We start from the raw sequence: 20,882 nt of genomic DNA, 5'->3' as shown, positions 1-20,882 counted from the left end.
GACATTAAGGGTAGTGTCAGTGTGCTCTTCCTTTACCTCCATATTCACACACTTTTTTCCCCAATTTTATTATTATTTTTCTCTCAGACACCACCTTTAAGTCCCTAAACATTTTGATGTTATATAATCAAAACCTGCAGGGCCAAGCCTTTCCTCTCAGAGCAGTACTGCTGGTATTACCCTGTGTATTGGACAGCAAGCATACAGAGACAGGCATAAATATGCACGAAAAGCTACCACTTTTCAAAGACATGGAGAGTAGGTATCAAATTTAACCACTGAATCACTTCTCAACTCACTTGCAAATCATAAGTGCCAACCCAACAGCTCCTGTGTGGCAAACCCTGCCACTAGTATCTTGCCATCCTACTTTGCACAGACAAATCTGTTACCAGCCCAAAAAATCTGTTCATCACTCGATTTTAAACCTCGATAGAGCATACGATTACTTCAGCAGACATCTTGCCTCTCAAATGAGCAGTTAATGAAAATATGCATGCAAACCTAAAAAAAAAAAAAAAAAAAAAAAAAAAAATTCAGATGAAAAACAAAACTTGCTTTGAGTAACAGGAGATGTCGTTTTGGCAGCCGAGCAGGGCAAGAGCTTCATAAGTCGCTCTTTAATGCTGCGTTTGGTACTGTTCTGAGCGTAGAGGAAACCTAAAAAATACATTATCAGGACTGTTAACAAAGGCTTGAGAACAATTTCTGTACATGCTGCAGAGTTCATCATTATAGCAGAATACTGATGGGAAAAGGCCAAACAGATGGCAGGCATTGTGAATCACAAAGGGCAACCAGAATTTTTTAACAGGACAACAAAACTGTTTCATCTTTGTATCTTTCCAATAAAGGGGATGTTTTTTTGCCGGTGTGCATCTCTTGTAATATTCTTATAACCCATTTAAGTTCTTATAACCCACCTTAAAACATCTAACAGAGAAGTATCAGATTATTTAATTGAAACAACAGAAAGTAAAACAATGTTTGTAAAAATTTTAATGACAAATATTTTAAAGACTTTTAGGTCTATTGTGTTTTGAAGTTTAAGATGGAAAACAAAATTAAAACCAAATAAAACCCCCAAAGAGATCTTTTGTTGTCCTTTCTGGCAGACTTCTAGTTCCACGGCTGAGCTTTCCCATACAATAAATTTATCAATCGTGGTAACCAACCTGGTACTTTTGCCTTTTCTGGATATTAAAATAATGTGTAGCCAGTCTCCCTTTAATATTTGGCATTCTACATCTATAAAAAATAAGTATTATATATACTTTCATTTTAAATACTGATATGGTTGAATAGTTAATGTTCATGTGCCATAAAGCAGATGAACCGCATTACCCTCGTTTACTGCAAAGGAAATTGTCTGAGTAACTTCCTGTGAGGTCTGACCAACCATTTTATCCAAAATGGATGAAATGAGCAAGCATTGCCTGGATGGATATTTGCTGCAAACAGCAGACTTAACATCTATAGAACAGATGAGTAACTGATTTATGTTTCTGAGAAAGGCAGAGCTTGGTTTGGACATTATGCAACTCCTGCACTTTGCATCTTGACTGCATGCACAGAAACACAAACGCTGCTCCATGACAGCTCTTGCTGCAACATCAAGAGTGCAAAACAGATGGGGCAAGAAATGAAAGACACAACTGACAGGTCCTCTGCTAAGGGCACAGGCACCAGGATAATCCTGGTTATCCTCTCTACTGCACTTGTGCGGAATCCCGGTGTTAGTGGTTTGATGTAGTATTGTTTCCTTTCTCTCACCAAACCATCTTGAGAAATGTATGTGCTTGTATTTGGGAACAGAAGGAGAAAGCAAGAAGGCTTTAAGGATACTCAACTTTGCAAATAAAAGAAAAAATATTTCTCAGTTTTTATATGAGCAAAACACTTGAGGAAATAGAAATGGGGAGGAACAGGAATGACTCAGCCACAGCCTGAAAAAATCAACCAACTTTCAGCAGGTAAATTCTGCCTTTGAGAGAGCAGTAGCTTTAGTGAGAGGATAAAACAATCCAGTTTCAGCACAAGATTAGATGGACCTGAATTACCACCTCAGGAAATGTCTGAACCTTCTAATACAAATAACAAGAATGAATAAATTTTTTTATCTGTAGCATCTAACCATCAGCTCAACTAAGAAACACTGTGCAGATAAATGCATAAAGTAGAAGGCAATCTGGGATCTGATGGGGTCTCAAAACCCATATTTTTAGTTTGAGTACACAGCCTGAGCATTTAAATAAGTAGCTTGTTATCTCAGCTGGCAGTGCCTGCAGTATAACACTATGCTTGTATTGTACACATCTAAGCACAAAGGAAATTTGTTTATCTTAAAGATTTTTTCCTTGTATTAAGAGTTCTTCTAGCATAGATATCTACTCCTATCTTACTCACTTAAGGTTTGCAAAGCTTTATTACCAATGTATTACTTACATAATTACATAGGTCCACACGAAGCTCAAAGCCTTGAGTAAGCAGGCAATTTTGCTACATTTAGGCTCACACAAAAGCTCATGAAATTCAATGCAAACCATATAGTCTTTGCAGAGGTATGAACAAGGTCAAAACCAAAATTATATATATGGGAGAAACTAATATCAGAGGAGTAACGAAGTTAGGAGGACAGTGTAATTTCTGTACTCACTTCTGGCAACTAGTTTAAAATTCTGACACTACAGTCAGGGCAGAGGTGAAGGGACCGATTTTCATTCTCACAGTAAGAAAAAGTAGCATGGAAGCTTTTCACTCAGTGGCTGCATCCAGTTTATTCTGCAGCTATTGCAGTCTACTGTTGTGATCTCCTGATCAGTGCTATAACTTTCAGTGTGATGTTTCATGAGTCAAAAAATACTTAATACAGAGAAAACACGTTGAACACTGGGTCTATGCTGCATCAGTGTGTAATAGATGTAAAAACACTAACACAGAAGTGTTAATTAAGATTAAATATTGTAATTATTTCTGTGAATTCTGTACCTATTTGCCCAGTGTAAAACAGGTTAAGGAAAAAGCTGTGGCCATTAAGAAGTCAATTACTCTAAGAGAGAATAAAGTTATTTATATACAGTAGGAGGCTTATCTTTAAAACGGTTGTTCACAGAAAGAAGAAGAGCTATGAGACATCAACACACTGAACATTATGGACTGATGCTGCTCCCTTCAAATTTCTGAATAGAAAATCACTAATTCTTATCCTGAAAAAAGATATTCAGAGGAAGCTGAATTTTCCAAACTCTTCTTAGTCTGTTTTTTAAGACTGGGTTGACTAGAAATTTCACAGCTGCTTTCCCTAACCCAGTCAGGCAAAAAATCCTCTGAGGTAAGTGTGAAGGTTCTTCAAATTTAGGTTAGTTAAGTGGTGCTGCTTGCTTTTGGATTTAATAATTTGCTCCTGCAATGAAATTAAACTGTGAGACACATTTTTCCCCAGAATTCACTGTGGGAGTGTCCTAGAACTCATATCCATATGACACCACCTGGAATTTTGGGCAATTGTCCCAAGAGGTGCTTACGTTTCACAAACTGTTCAGTAACTGGAGCATGGCTTACATATTCTCATATCTAGGTACTGCTGTACTGACACCTGTGCTGCACACAGACACTGGGCACATCTGACATCCTGTAGGAGTGGCTGCTGTTTAGCATGCTTTATATCTGTAGTCACAACTGTTAAATGCACCAATGGCTTAAACGTCCAATTTACAGATACTGAAACTAGAGAACTGTAATGTGTTAATAAAAGTTAAATTCAGAGTACCATGCATACATATGGCCAGTACAACTGTTTTCTGAATTACTACTTTTAAAAATAGTATTTGGCCAAAAGCATCCAGATCATTGTTATGTGAGGGACCTAATCACTTCTTTATCACAGCGTTGACACTGCTGGTTATAAAAAAATGCAAATACATATAAATTTTCAGAAACTGTAAGTAATTTATAAATGAACATATATTCCTTATCATATATATCTACACCTAGACTATTTTAACTCTATGTAACTTTTTTCAGACTTATGAACCCTGCTTTAGAAAGGCAGTACATACAAGATATTGCCCTGTTGTTACAGAGACAAGCGAGATTACCCCAGACTATCTAGACGAAGAGTTTTCAGAGGCAAAATATCTCCCTAAGTGGGATTGGTTTGTTTGAAAATTTTTTGTAGTCAACATCAAAGCCAGGGCAAGTAGGTCACATTTCGCTGGTGCAGCTGATAAATCAGATAGTCTGTCTTGCATCCTGACTAAGTGCACAAGATAGACAGTGCTATTCCTGCTCTTGCACACCCTTCCTGCCTACATCAAATGCTCTCTGTTCAAAGAAGCACCCTCCTGCCTCGCCTCCTGCCTCATTACTGCGTTTTTGTAATGGGATTTAAGTGATAAATATCAGCTTAGAAGGTGCAGTCATTTGAGTCCTTAAAAGAGCTTTTGGAGCTCGTAATCATTCTATTTAAAAGGATGTTTCTAATTCAAAATATAGAAACAATTCTTCCTACAAATTCCTCCTCCACTGTTGGTGAAGGACAAAACTCACCTGTAAAACTACCTCTTTTTTCCTCCCACTCTTTTCCTCTCCATGTATTTTTGTATTTTTATGTCTGTTTATTTGTTTCCCTTCTCAATGTCTTTCTCCTTTATTTGGCAAAGTCAGCAGACTAGCTCCCACTATTTAAGTCTTACTCCAGTTTTTAGTCAGCAATATTTACAATCCACTGGCCACATCCAGTGCCTTGACAGTATAGCTAAGCTTCCAGTAGTGCTGGAATCTACAGGATTTTAGGTCCTCTCATAAAAATGTCTATGTTGTATTAGTTCTGAACATGATTTTTTTCGAAGAGGTCTATACCTGAAGTCCAGGCTGGACAGGTCATTTTTCTAAATCTAAAATTTTTTTAGGAAGGTGACAAAGATTCTTAAAACCAAAAGGCAAATGCCTGAAGTATTTTCTTGACATGATGATTTACACTCAATTTCAGCTGTATGATGGAATTTCTGCAAGGGCCTTAAGGGCTGGCAGCTCCACTAAACTGTTGATGGTTCATCACAGATGGAGAGGCAGGGGAGACAAAGTGAAGTGCAGATTTCATATTCACAGTTCAGGACTTGTGGAAGGGAGCCAAATCAGAGCCTTCTGCGTAGTAAGTATGGGAATGGAATAAAATTATGTACAACATAAATATTTATAAGTCTCAGCCTCAGTTCTTTGGAAACACCTGCCAAGGAACTGTGTGAGTTATCAGTGGGCTACTTGACATATCACCAGCTTCTTTTTTGGCAAGACAGGAAAACATTCTTGATAATCTCATTTGTCTGTACATATGTATTTGAATGATTCTACCTCTACTGCCCCTAACTTTCTGGTTTTCATTACCAAATATTACCTATCAGTTTCACTGACTTCTAAAACCATACAGACCACATCAGATCAGCCATCAAGACACTGAGTTAAAAGCATTTTAGGGAATACCTTAAAACGCTAACTCAAGAGTCAGATTGCTCTCCTTCACTTTAAATTCCCTTGTACATGCTGTTTTAAATCAGTCTCACAATGGCAGATGAGATTAGGAGCTTCTCTACCAGTAAATTAGAGATCAGAGACAACTGCGAATTCTGGAGGCCAACAGGACTTGAACCTGGATTGAAAATGAAGGGCAAAGAACCAGTGATCTTGTCAAAATCAGTAACTACATTGAGTATTTGTGGGATTGTCAAATGAAAAGAATGATCTCAGAGGTCTTTTTCAGCCTGGCTGATTCTGTGATCTCCAGAAGCATAAACTGAAAATTGCAGAGTTTCTCCAGCACAAAACTTGGGAATATACTAGTATGCCAAGACGACTTCATTCATTTAATACCTCTTAAAACACTTACAATACACTGGTCCCCTATGACAGGAAACACATTCATACCAGACCACTTTCTTTAGAAAAATCTCACTTGAAGTGGACCATGTGAACTTATGAAAAACTGCAAAATGAACCAGATTTCCTTGACTGCTACACTGAACTATGCAGTTTGCTGTCTTTTCCCCCTCCTTCTGTTGTTTATTAGAAGGTTTTAACTGGCTGTGATACATATAAATGATCACAGAACAACTTACATCAACAAAAATTTACTTATCTTGTGGGGATCTAGAAAGGAGACAGATTAGGAAGAAGAGGTTTTTAAGTTAGATGAGGGATCAGTTCAAAGAAAAATAGGAAGAAGAGTGTAGTAGATGGTGCAGAGAAGTAATAATAATAATAATAATTAATAATAATAATAATAATAAAGAATCTGTCCTACACTTTAGTTTTAAGTCAGGCTTTTCTACTATCCTGAGCAATCAAATAATTTAATGTTATTCTTAATGACATTTCTACCTTAGTATTGTTCAAAGGGATTTTAGAATTGAAAAAAAAAAAGCTGAACTACAGCTAACAACTTTTGTAGGAATCAAAAGAGACAAAAGAACTAATTTTTTTTATTTTAAGTTGGGCTTTGACTCAAACATATTTGTACAGCTTTAATGGAATTTAACAGTTTCTCTCAAAGAAACAAGCAGCAAATATAAGCTCTGGGGCAAAGAAAAAATGACTCAAGAGTGCTTTATTTCATATTCAGGAAGGACACTCAATCTAGGAAAAGTCATTCTGGTTATGTCTCTTCTCACGTAACTTGATGCCACAGAGACAGCAAATGATGCTGAGGAAGCAAACAACTTGCAGATGGCTTATGGATACAGAGAGTGAAGAAAGTGGACAGTAAAGTAGGTGTGATATGGGCCCTAGCACTAAGCAGATTTGTCTGGACACCTCAATGGTAGTGTCCCTGGCCAGTGAAGGAAGCGCCTGAAGGGCTGGCAGCAGTGACAGGGGATGGGGGTGGAGGAGTGGAGGTGAAAGACCCTACAAGCAATCAGAGTGTCAGGAGTAGAAGTATGAAAGCATAAAGAGAACCTGTTAAAGAAGTTGAATTTCTACTTATTACTAGAGTGACTTTATATGGTTTAGAGAAGATTCACTGAGTTTTGCAGTTTAGGAAAACTTATTGACACTTCAATTTAAATGAAAGATCAGTTCTAACCAGGAGACCAAAAACCAGTGGCATGCAGTGCTGTGTTTTGGAATATGAAAGCAGAGAGAGAAAAATACTACTGTATGGAAACTAGAAAGAGTAACTGAAAACAAAAAGATTAGTCTAACAAAAGTGACAGAAATCAAATGGCTGATATGAGATGAACTGGAATGAAAAAGAAGGGTTCACCACAGAAAGGAGAGAGAAAAAAAAGCAAAACTGTTAAAGACCAGTCAAGACTCTGAATGAGAAAATAAATAGGGAAATATCAAAAGTGCTGAGAGAGCTTTCAAATATTTACTACCTCCAAATTTAGCTTCTTATCTAAACTGTGTGTATGGTGTATGTGAACATGGACAATGCTGGACTCAAACATGCTTCCATTTGCCAAAGGACCAGCAGTCGGAGTCAGACCAGGGGTGTCTGGCCTGAGGTGTCACACACTGGAGTCAGTGAGTTCTCTGTGCCACCCACTGGAGTGGGTGAGGGTCCCAGCAACTATGCTGGGTGCATATCCTGGAAACCACTCTGGGGAAAACACTACTGGGGGCTCCAGTGTGAGTGAGCGGCTCAGTGGACAGGGACTACAGGTCATAGCCCATGTGTCTGGTACCAGCTGCTGGGAGGCGAGTGTCTGTGTCTGTATTTCCTTCAGATCATGTGTATGGAGTGTGTTATAGCATCTCTTAACAAGCACACCAGCAGTTTTTAGAGAAAAGTGTTATCATAATCATTAGGAAAGTTTAAAGACCAGAGAGAGATACTTTTAATGAATAATTTGAGGAGCATACCTTCGTAGTGTTCACACTATTATCCAATTATTCTGAGTGGAAATAATTAACGTGCAGTGCTCTAGGCTGTCACTGTAATGTGTTTTTTAAATGCTTTATATGAATTTAGAGAGAACTATCACAAACGGTGAAACGAAACCAGCACACGCTTTTCAGTTCTTCTGAACTAGTCAGTGAGTCAGCTGTGACTGAAGTCAGTCAGGAAAAGGTAACTTCTAAGCCTGCTGTCAAAGTAAACAGCAAATTTTTCCACAGAATTCTGTAGGATTTGTATGGAGCCTAAATTTTATATTCCACACTTACTTAAATTGATAACAGTTTTCTGCAAATTTTGGTGGTTTGGATAAAGCTCATTTCGGTTGGGGGTGATAGTGACATTACACCACCACTGTACACAAGGCACCACACCCCTCTGAAACACTAACAGTTTTCAGTTGCTAAGCTGCCAGTCCTGAAGAACAGTGTTCAACACTCCACTGATGATCTGTATCCTGCTTCCATAAAAACTACATTTTTGAAACAAGACAGAAGAGGAGCACAACAAAGTAATAAAGATGACACTCTTCTTTTTTGCAAAGATACTTAAAGAAACCCAAAATTGCGCCATTCATTAAATGCTTTAAAATAATATAAAGAAATAGAAGAAAAGAGCATCACCATCCTTCCTCTTCATCAATTAGCCTTAAAACATGTTTACACTTACATTTAGTTTGTACAGAGTTATCATAAATTGCTTAATGTAGTTAGATGCAGTGCAACCTACTAACAAAGTAGTAAAAGCAATGTTTTATTTCAAAATTGTTCTGGTTTCCATCAGAATGATGCAGCCACTTTTCTAGCTTTTACACGTGTGTGTACAGTTCCACCTTGGAAACCATTCTAAGCACACAACAGATGACAGTCTTAACAAGAATTAATTTAATTAAAAATACCTAGAATCTGTGCATGATGAATTTTAGAGGCTGGGTAAGTGTGATGTATTTGCAATCAGACTGCCTTAGAATTAACAGATACATTCTTATCAATGTCATTTTCCATAGGGACCATTGTGTAATTTGCTATAAAATGCAGAACTTCTCAATTTTCTCATCCATCTTGACTACAGTTGCAGTCTGAGAGCATAATTAATCTCAGATAGGTTTAAGAATTAATGATATGGATAACACTGTTCAAATACTGAAAATTTTTCACCAGAGTTCCAAAAGTGATAAATAAAGAAGTCACTTTGAAGTAACAAAATTTCTTTTTTTGTGAATATAAGAACTTAACTAGCAACAATTTCATGTGCAGTTTAAGGCTCATTAAAAATCAGGAGTGACACACTTGCTAGTATGTTACGTACCAGCATGCATTTGCACCATTTTAAAATAATGTTTAAATAATTTACAAAGTAAAAAGAAAAAAACCAGAATTTCTTACTCTTAGTAAAAATAAGTCTGTGATTCAATGGTTGACTCCAACTCCCTGGCTGAGCATCCCTAACCCTCCCTCTCTTCCTTGACACCAATTCCCACCAAGCATCACACTGCTTAAGAACAACCCACTCCTTTACAAACCCGGTTCTGTTTCCTGATGCAGCTGAGAGCGCATCTCTGTAACAAATTCTTTCTGAATGCCATGGGTTCTGATGTATTTGGGTGGGATTAGAACAAATAGTTGACCTGGGAAACTGGAGGCATACATTAATGCCAAAGTTCACATAATGCTGAAACATGACTTTGTTTTCTACATCACAGAGCTGGAGGGAAGGTGCAGAGCGTTATTGAAAGAAGAAAAAAAATGTCTTCCTGCTAATCCTTGCAAAAGAAAGAAGTTGAGGTATTCCAAGATACTTTCTGAGATTAGAAATCACATTTACTCTCAGCCTTGTTCAAGATTGTTTTGAAAGGTATCTATTCTATTACAGCTGAAGGATATCATGTATAGTAAAATCATGAAATTAGATTAACTAGAAAGAGCCTGAAAAATGTTAGATGATTGTATGCTGTCATAATAATGAGATTTATCTAACACATGCAGTAGGTCTGCCAAAAAAAAAATAATCAAAAAATCTATTTCTGTTAGATTTTCTATGATTTACAACATTTACAAGGCTGGTTAATTCACAGAGCATTATAAGGACAATAGAAGAAAAGCTCTTTGGTTTCACCAGACAAAAATCCTAATAAAATTATTTGCTTGAACAAGGAGATGTGAAAACTGGCTTATAAAGGAACTTTAAAAATTTGCAAAAAAAAGTAGGAAAAAAGTTTCAAGTGATCACCGCCTTTCCATCCTGATGCTGTGCTAACCATTGCAAAGGACAGAAGACAGGATTACCAGTGAACATAAAAGAAAGATCACTTACTGAATAAGAGTTTAAACCTTTAGTTTTTGGACAGCTTTTTGAAGATGCTCTTCTCTATGAACCAACACTTGCACACACAAAAAAACCTACTGCAGCATACTGATGCTGATAGCGAGTCTTCCCTGTGGCAATTCAGGTTGCAAGATAAAAGAAATAAAGTTCTGCAACAGGGAGGTTTGATTATTTCCTCCTGATTTTGTAACTATTAAAAGATGTACTTTTTTGTGGTTGAAGTGCTTTTCAGTTTCTAGTGCTCAATTTCTTCTCTTTTGCCTGCAGCTTCCATTTCTCCATATAACCTTTGTATTATAGTTCTCACTCGTGCATTTAGTACATTCCTAGTTTTAGTATTTCCTGAATTTTGTTCAAAATCTGCTACTAAGATAATTTTCCTGCCTTGACATAAATTCTCCAATTATGTTTGAATAAAGCCCTCAGTTTTTCTGGTCTAAAGTAATTCTAGCAGAAGCAGAACTCCCTTTCTTATTATATCCCTTAGATGCTCATGTACAAAATAAAAAGTAAGTTACATCTAAGAAGTTTACTCAGTGCCTAACAGCTAGGTGGAAAAAACCTATGGAATCAAGATATGAGTATCAGTAAACTGTTCAATGTGCAGCCCTTTCTGCTTGTGGAATTTAACTCCAAGGAATATCTGAATACAGAAAACAGTTCATAGTAGGTCTTGTTTTACACATAATATGATATGATTTTAACTCAATGGAGAAAACCCTTAATTCTTTTGAACAAAATTCACATTCAAGAAGATTAATGCATGATTGTAAGCCATTTGCTTTGTTCTGTTCTAACAGTCATCAAACTATGTTTTGTTACCATTACAGTTGAGTGCAGAATATGTGAATGTCAATTCCTGTGTAGAAGTTCTGTAACTAGAAAAGCATACAAGCACTTAACAGTCCAAATACACATCAGTAATAGAGAGGCTCTCAAGTTTTTCCACATTGTAACCCAAACTAGAAAATGATAAAATAACAAATGGATGAAAAGTGGTTTTTTAGAAATAAGCTAAAATAGAAGGCAATGACTTGGCAGACCAGAGCACAGGAACTGAGCTATGGATAGATTAGGTAGCTTGTAAAAAGTTAGAGACAGCTTTGGAAGAGAAACATTAGAGCTAGTGTCAATTGTTGAGGACTGGGAAGAAGAATTAAAGCAATAAGATAACAGGGTGGAAAACTATTTGCATAGTAAGTATCTTCCTATTTCTAGTCTTGAACATGTATTGACAAAATTACATGTTTCTGAATTTTTAATACGGAGCACTAACCATACTTAAAGGAAGACAAATAATTCTCACTTCATCTAATAGGAACTAAGAATAATGAAAGTATAGTATATACTGAAAGAAGCAGTAGGAAAGAAACATCCCAATTTTAATTTCTTCTCAAAAGCCCATGCACATCCAATTAATCTAATTTTGTTTACAGGCACTATGAATTTAAAAGAGAAATCCAGAATTAATCAGAGTTCCTTGCCACTAATTTAAAATAATACTGATCCAGGCATCAAACGCCCAACTACAGCATTTTGCAAAACTTTCTGTCCCTTTTTGTAACAGGTTGCAAGAGAACAGCTTCTCTATGCTGGCTTTATTTAATTCTAAAGGAAAGAACCCTTCTAAGTATTTCTTTTGAAAAGAACAAAAAAAAAATTATATTAAACAGGTATAAAAATACCAGCTGGTATTTTCCAAAGAATGCATAATTCAACACTTTTCAAAGGTCTACTAAGAGATAAAGGACAAAATGTTGCTGGTGACCTATAGAACTAGGACACTGGAGAAACTGACAGAAATTAAATTTGTTTAAAAAGGAGCAGTAATTGTTTCAGATATTATTTCTGAGTTTTTAATATTTTTTTTAATTCACTTCCACATTTTCTTATCAAGAAATAAAATCTCTTTACTGGTTTCAGTGTCCTCAGAAACAAGAAAAAAAAAAACCAAAACACTAAAACCAGTAATACAAACCACAGAATATATATACTGAAATAGGTAAAATATTCTTTCAGCAGAACAAGCAGGAATTTTTATACATAAGTGGGATTTTTAAATTGATGTTGTACTTTAAATGTAGGCTGTTACAACAGGAATGTTTGCATGAAAGCCTGATCCTGTGAGTAGAACAGAAATCTCCCAGATAAGGCCATTTTTTGCTGACCCTTGTCACAAGAAGACTTATTAGCCAGCTCAGAAAAGCAGAGCAGCACTCTCTTTCTTCATTTTTCTTTCAGGTCACTTAGGGTTGGAGTAAAAAGATTCGGGGAATTGTCAGTCTGGACAGTCAAACCCATTTAAGTGGCTGCACTCCACTAGACAATGACATAGAGGCTTGTAGCATTCTGTCTGCAATTACCCGTAAAGAAAATCTGTGTTCTGAAACTTCAGGAAAATACTAAGGTTCAGGAAGACAGCCATTAGTAAGACTTTGGGAACCCTTACCCTAATAAAAGTGATTGCTTGGACTGTCAGAGGAAAAAATATACTTAATAAACCATCAACAATCTTTTTGAAACTGTTTGGAATAAATGATCAATGATAGCTGTGTTAGTGCGAGCTAATTAAGCTCTAAAGAAAAAAAAATCTGTAGGCTTTTGTTTGAGCAAATTTTTTTTCCAAAGCGTTAATGATTTCTAGAAGATCTTTAGACTCTTGAATTCTTAAAACTTAATCCTTTAATGTTTTTACAATCTATAGAACTTGTCTTAGACAACTTCACGTACTTGCTAGTTAAATTAAAAAAGAAAACAACAAAACAAACATCCCCCCTCAAATAAACAAAAACAATAAAAAAACCCCAAACAAACTAAACGAACCAAAAAAAAAACCCACCAAAACAGAAGGGAACAGGATAAAGAGCATTGAGAAAGCAGCCTGATCATTCATTGGTCAGTATCTCAGAATCAATAAGCAATTTACTACAGCACTTTATTACAGTACAGCTTAATGAGTTCTTGAGATCAAACCTGGTTATTTTTCAAGGTTCAATATACTGCAAATTAACATCTACAATTTTTCTTTCTTTGAGTAGTCACTGACACAACCGATATGATACTTAATTAAGAAATAAAATCTCATTACTCAACACATATATATCCTTAGACATGTTAGCAAAATTCTATTGAAACAGTTTATACTAATGTGGTTTATTTTTGAAAATGAGCTAATAGATGTGGGAGGACAATAATCTCCCCAGAGTACACAATGTCTACAAGAAAGCAGTGGATAATAATCTCTCCTGCTGGCAAAGCTGTAGCTGGAGTGATTAAACCTTTAGGGTCCTACTGATGTCAGGGTTGTTACAGTTTCTTTTGTCAGACAGAATATGTATCAATTTCTTCACCAAAAGGGTTGTCAAATACTGGAAGAGGTGGCCCAGGGAAGTGGTGGAGTCACTGTCCCATGAGGTATTTAGGATGTGTAAACATGGTTTTTAGGGACATGGTTTAGTGGTGGACTTTGCAATGCTGGTTGGACTCACTGTTCTTGGAGGAGTTCTATGATTCTATTAGCAGATAAAAAATACATGCACTGAAACAAAAAAGTGTTTACATTTATATACAGAAAATTCACTTCTAATTGTGTTTCAGTTCTGAATCAAGCATTTTCTGAAACCGCCCTGTTCAAAAGAATTGTAGTTTTTAATAATGGTTGTGGGGCAGACATGCCAAAGAAAAGAAAGCTTATTTTTTCAATGAAACCTTTTTCCCTGTGGTATTTCTAAGTTGGGATGCAATTTTTCTATGTTTGATTTTTTTAATATTCTTTAAAATATTATTAAAAATATTCACCTGGGGAATTCATCACAGACTTTGTCGAAGCTTTATTTGTTATAGTAGCTAAATATTCCTCACACAAATTTGTCAGACTAAAATATCTCATTCGGCACTTCATATTTTATCTTATCCACTCAGACTGACAACACTTTAATGATGCTACTAAACAACATGTTGCACCACTTGCATCAAAACACTTCCTACACTAGCTTTAGCATATAATATGTACTAAGGGAATTCATAAGAATAGCAAAAAAAAAAATGTTATTTTCTACCCTCAAATTACTAGTTCATACCTTCTAGACTGTGGGCTTTTTCAGAACTGAAAAACTTTATAATTTTACTTATATACTACAAGGCTCATCACAGCTAAATAAATGAAATTCTAAGAACTGCTTTGTTAAAATTGCCTTCCCTCCAAAACGTGTCCAGAAGGGCTCCACTGCATTCTCAAAGGACTTCTTGAAAAGGTGGTTCCAATTGACAATACTGTATTTCAAAATATGTCAATAACTATTCCAAAACAATAAGGTGAGAGAAACTTATGTCAAATAATCTTATGTCCAATATTATCTTAGAAATGGAAACTGTGCCTCTTGGGTGGCACATTTGAGACTTGTTACAGCAGAAGCCCAAACTTAATATAATCTTCGGAAATATTGTTAGGGTTTATTGGAATCTCTCATACTGTGAAGTTTGTAGCAGTGTTCTGACCTTAATGAAGAACCACAGAATAATAAATCAAAACCTGCAAGTAGCACACACGGCTTCTGCCCTTATGATGTTTTCTCACACAAAATCAATAAGTTCAGGAGCATAAAGCCAACAACAGCAACAGCAGGAGAATGAATGAAAGAATCTGGCAGTTATTTCCAATACGAAAATGATACATCAAAGAATCATGAGTTTCTCTTTAGCATTATGGTCCTTCAGAGCACATTCACATCCCTCATATACATAGCTCAAGGTTCTTTTCTATGTTTTTGTGATTCTACTGAATCAAAACAGCTGGACTACCCTAGAACACTTCAGGATAGATCTGTTTGAAAAGTCCAGCTTGGCTAGAACTGGGCACGGGAAAGACAGAAAGTAAAGGAGCAGCAGTCTTGTGCCTTCATGGAAGTGGCTTGAATGAAAAAAATCAGTTCTTAATTAAACCTTCTGACGATGTTCATAATTTTTTACACTAGAAATACTTTAGACTGTTTCTGCTGATTAAATGGAACTACAAATCTAATGATATCCTGAAAAGTCTAAGAAGATGTGTATATATTTGCTAAAAGCCATGCTGACTTATTATCCAGACCTCACACGATATACTCAGGGAAAATTATGTCAAGGATTTGGAGCATGGGATCATACTTTCTTCTTCAAGAAGTAAACAAATACTTGAATTTTATAAATTCAATCTCATTCAAGACAGAAACACTGTTTTACTGAATTGGGGGCAAAATGCACGTTGTCTTTCAGGATTAAGTTCTGAGAAGATGATATCACCTTGCTTTTGACCTTAAGAATGGAAAGACTTCAGGAAATATATTCTGGAAATTTAGGTCAGTTAGTCATTTTACTCTCTAAATTCTTCCTGGTCAACTGAGACTTACTATTTATCAGTCCATATTTCTACAGAAAGACATTGAAACCCACTGCTACAGATTCTGGTCTTATTGAAATGTTCCATACTCTATTATAATGTCAAAAAACCCCACCCCAACATGTAAAAGGATCTGTTGTTAAGAAATTCTAGCACTGCTAATTAAAGAAATACAAGTAGCATAGTAGAGTAGCTACTACAGTTGCTAGTTCCTTCCAGTCCTCAAATCCAGTGGTATATTTGTTGAGATATCTGGAAAGCTACCCCGCTCCTCCTTTATTGCTGCCTACTTTGAATATACACTGTGAAGTGATAAGAGAAATTTCCAGTCTAACCTCTTCCCTGTGAAAGCTGCAGTCCAACATTCAAAACTGCTTGCAGCTGTGTTTTGTTCACTAACATCAACTGTGCAAAAAGAAACACAGCAAGAAAAGGTTGTACTTTTTTTCACTTTACTGTATGTTACAATGAAAAACAAGAGGAGAAAACCCCCCACATGCTATATGCAAAGAGCTGAAGTACTGAAATACTTAAAATTGAAAGGCCCGTGTACTCATGAAAGATCTTCTGCGGCTTCCTAAAACACAGCTTCTTCTCACAACCCCAATATCAAATTAGTCTAAATTATTTCATTAAAAATGTCAAAATGGGAATCTAATAGACTTTGAACTCTCTATAGAATTTTTTTTGCCTTTCAGATCGCTCTTGGGTGTTTTCCATTACATTACTTTCTGTACTCCAATAAGAATCACACTAATGATCTAAAATGAAAATGTGCCCCGGAGAACATTTGATTAAAATGTAAAATATTGAGGAATAATGATTCATCAGTAATCATAAAATTATAATACTGACGGCAGATGAAATTGCATCATTTTCCAGCAAGCAATATAGTCTCCAAGAACAGGGGGATTTTTAACATTGAATTATGTAGACAGAAACTGTATGGAAAAGCACATGGAAGTGACCTTTAGTGTGACTGACTATCACATCCTATTACACATTCATTTTCATGGAGACTGAATCATCTTCACTGACTTAGTAGATTAACATCACTTGGTATCACTATTACATGTCCTTATCTGTAACACAAATGACTGGAATCACTCAAAGCAATTAGAAGCTGTGTAAAACACGTGAGAGGAAGACACTGGTGAGCAATTGGCTCATGAGTTGAGCACACGGGGTAACAGTGAATGGGGGAACATCAGACTGGCCACCTGTCACTAGTGGGGTTCTGCAGGGCTCCATCTTAGGCCTGTGCTCTCAAACATCTTCATAAATGACTGGGAAACAAGATTAGAAGGGATACCAAGCAAGTTTGCAAATGACACAAAACTGGGAGGAGCTGTTGACTCCCTTGAAGGCAGGGAGGCCCTGCAGGGAGACCTTGACAAATGAGAGGACTGGGAAATCACCAACCACATGAAGTTCAACAAGGGAAAGTGCTGGATTCTGCACCTGGGATGGGGCAACTCTGGATATATGTACAGTCTGGGGAATGAGAGGCTAGAAAGCAGTGCCACGAAATAGGACCTGGGGGTCCTGGTCAATGAATGACCTGGACAATCAATGACTACTTGAATATGAGTCAGCAGTGCCCTGGCAGCCAGGAGGGCCAACTGTGTCCTGAGGGGCATCAGGCAAAGCATCACCAGCCAATCAAGGGAGGTGATTGTCCCGCTCTGCTCTGCACTGGGGTGGCTTCACCTTGAATAATGTGTGCCATTTTGGTCACTACAATATAAGAAAGGTATTAAGCTATTAGAGAGCATCCAAAGGAGGGCAGTGAAGGTGGTGAAGGGCCTTGAGGGAAAACTGTATGAGGTGGGGCTGAGGTCACTTGGTCTGTTCAGCCTGGAGGAAAGGAGATTGAGGGGAGACCTCATTGCAGTTACTTCTTCCTCATGAGGGGAAGAGGAGGTGCAGGCACTGATCTCTTCTCTGTGGGGACCATTGACAAGACCCAAAGGAATGACCTGAAATTGTGTCAGGGGAGGTTTAGGTTGAATATTAGAAAAGATTCTTCACCCAGAGCGTGGTTGGGCACTGAAACAGGCTCCCCGGGGAACTGGTCATAGCACCAAGCCTGTCAGAGTGCAAGAAGCATTTGGATGATACTCAGGCACATGGTGTGACTCTTGTGGATGGTCTGGTGCAGGGCTGAGTTGGACTCGATAATCCTTGTGGGCCCCTTTCAACTCAGCATATCCTGTAATTCTGTGAACCTCTGTAGTTACAATGAAGTTACTAAGGCTATGCTAGTTTGGATTTGGTTGCTAAAGTGCAATTACAATAGAAAACTGGATCTGAATTATAGCACACTTGAGTAGGGGGGAAAAAAGGACATTCCAAGATGCATAGTAACATTTTCGTAGTTGAAATTTTACCTTAGTTGTTCAAATATGCTAACCAGAAATATGATTTTGCAGGTCATTTAATATCACTTAAAAGATAATCCATCCGCATTTTTGCATAAATAATAATGCAGGTATTTTGTTTCAGTAATTCTGCTGAAAAATATGGACAAAACTGGAAAAAAAAGCCAAATACTCATATTATGTCATTAAATTGTACATACCTTGAGCTGAGTTTATTGATGATATCAAATGAAGGGGAAACATATAACTGCCTATATGGCTAATTTTGCTGTGATTAGAAGGCTTTTCTGGCTAAAACTTACATCTACTCCAGAAAACACATCTCAACACCAGTAAGTTATATGAAATAACCTCACAGATAGTAAAATTACAATAACTGTTCCAGCAATTGTTGGGAAGAACTGGAAGCACACTAGAGACAGGATTAGAATTCAAAGAGATTTGGACATCAGAAAAAAATGAAACCCTCAAAAATAAACATCAGTCAAGACAAATGCAAAGTGCTCCATGAAGAAAGAATGACTTAGTAAAAAGTTAGTAAAAACTAAGTTAGTAAAGTTAGTAAAACTTCAGATATGGCTTTATATCAGTGTCACAGAACTGTTTTTCAAGGACACAGACGTGTAAAAGTGAGTTCACAGAAGAGAATCAGGAATGAAATGGACTCCAACAGAAAGAACTTGAAAAAGCAGGGCTTTTTTCTTCTATGGAGAATAAGACTGATGGGAAACCCTCTTCACACTATGCAAAGTTGTCCCAAAAAGGAGAAATATCTTCTAATGTTTGTTGGGTCACAGTAACAGACTAAATGACCACCTGACAATCCCATCAGCTTTGTTTTTATGTATCTGTGAAAAATGACAATGCACTGAGAAGAGTAAATGACCCTCATAAATTATAAATCTCTTTCTCTAAGAACAGCCTATCATTGATCTTCAACTGGCTTAAATGTGACTTGGATTGTTAAATCTTTTAAGGCAGGGATTGTGATGGAGTCTGTGATATGTTAGCATAGCTGCTGATAAAGACTGACTAATAAATCATACCACAAACCCTGGTTCCGAAGAAGCTGATACAGTGCTGTGAGTGATCTCCAAGCAAAACACATACACAAGTTCCTGAGGATGGGCTTCTTCCATCTTCTTCACCTTCAGATACTTGGATGACGGGTCGTTCTGACTGTTTAGTATTCTGTAAGGTTGTACTAAGTAAATATTTATCAAGAATATTTTATGAAGAGCAGAAAGGAATTTAAAAGTATAAAACATAGATTTGAAGAAGATACCAAGATTTCTAATTTTATAAAGGCATAGAACTATCAAACATGTTAACCTTCACTAACATCGGGTACTTTATTATCTGAACCTGATTTGACTAATACTTTGTAAGAAATCCTGTCACTAACAGTTGCCTTTGAAATCAAAGTATTTCTGGTTTTCTTTCTCATATGGAGTGTCTTCCTAATCATAATCTGAAAAAAAACCCCCTTGTATTAATGATCCAAATAAAGACAAAAATATTTTGGTACCAACATTTTAAAAGTCTGTATACAATTTCTTCAATATGTATTTTTGTGCCTCTGTGAAGAATAACCACTTAGGAGTCAGAACTCCCTTTAAGTCGAATGAAAGAGATCAGTATGCAAGTTCAAGTGTCCAGTTTCAATCATTAAAACAACATTCCTTCTGGCTTGCAGGAACATTAGTGCTGCCTCCTCCAGGGTAAAGAATGGAGAAAGCAGCTATTTACTAGTGTTTGATTTTTGTAATGTTTCTCTTCAGCCCTTAGAAAATCTAATTTTCTGTGAACGGGACTTATGTTATCACCCACCGCAATCTTTTTTGTGCTGGCTCCTCACTAATATTGCTCATAACAGCTTCGACTGATAAGCTGACTGTGGTCTTTCCCAAGTACGGATGCTTGGACTCAAATCAAAACAGATACTAGTCAAACATTATATGTTAGGGCAGAAGCAGCAATATAGCAAGCCTTCTCTCCTCAGTTCTTCTTTGCCTTTAATGAAAGATCTTCTTTATCTAATTTTTAGTGCACCTGGAGTGTAACCCTACTGCTGTCACCAGACTGTATCATTAGTAACTCAAAAGCACTGAAAGCATTTTGAATGAAAGCAGCTGTCAACTGAACTCTAAAGTGACCCAGTTAACTGATTTTTGGAGCCATACAGTGGGAAGCATACACCAGCAGTTTTGTGCGTACAGTAGGCAGAGATATCATTTCTTCACTTGTCTTTCTATACATTTCTCACGATTCACAAGTATTTTGATACTAAGATCTGTGCTCTGAACAATTAGAAACACACCATCCAAACTACGAAGAGTTTAAGTGCAAAATGCATGTGAACTCAGTCAATTCTGCTTAGTTCTGAAAGATGAGCCAAGTTACACTTCAATCTAATTACATCAAAAAGATATTAAAAAAAAATTTTGGTACCACCATTGCTTGTTTGTAAGTTAGCAGAAGAAAATGGTGCTTTCAGAGAGCAAAAGATAATACATAATTCTGCTTTTGTTTTGTGTTGTGGGATTTTTTTGCAGTTCACTGAAAACATTATTACAGTAAAATTTACGAAACACTTAGGACCAATTACGATGAAATGCAAATTGCATTAGTAAAGAAATATTGATTGATGGTTTCAGCAAGAGTCTCTGAAAGCTGGGAAACTATCATGTTGTTAGCCAAAGAAGGTTTTTCAGAATCCTGGGCTAATTTTTTTTTGTATGGATAAGACTTACATTTCTGAAACTTACGTTCTTAAAGGTTTAAGTTCTGAGGAAAGAGCTGCTTGGAGTCAGCTAACAACAAAGCTCCCATCAGGGTATTTGCTCATTTCTGTGTATTTCTTACTTCTCTATAATATACTGTACCTCCCATTATCATTCACATA

At 36.6% G+C, this 20,882-nt stretch overlaps 1 protein-coding gene across 4 annotated transcripts in view; it reads right to left on the bottom strand.

The window, feature by feature from the left end:
• The window catches only part of KCNIP4 (potassium voltage-gated channel interacting protein 4), a 302,123-nt gene that overhangs the window by 57,806 nt on the left and 223,435 nt on the right, over positions 1-20,882 (bottom strand). Inside the window, exon 2 of one of the 4 annotated variants that reach the window (XM_027902068.1) lies at positions 559-660. The exons of the other annotated variants lie outside the window; for them this stretch is intronic. Within the exon in view, the coding sequence (XP_027757869.1) occupies positions 559-660 (102 nt within the window). The remainder of the gene's footprint in view (positions 1-558; positions 661-20,882) is intronic. 4 annotated transcript variants of the gene reach the window in all.

This window comes from Empidonax traillii, unplaced genomic scaffold (genome assembly GCF_003031625.1).
Source record: "Empidonax traillii isolate 1590-97213 ecotype Southwest subspecies unplaced genomic scaffold, ASM303162v1 scaffold834:size519909, whole genome shotgun sequence".
Taxonomy (NCBI): Eukaryota; Metazoa; Chordata; class Aves; order Passeriformes; family Tyrannidae; genus Empidonax; species Empidonax traillii.
Note: the sequence above shows the minus strand (reverse complement) of the source record. Positions and strands in the feature narration are given on the sequence as shown.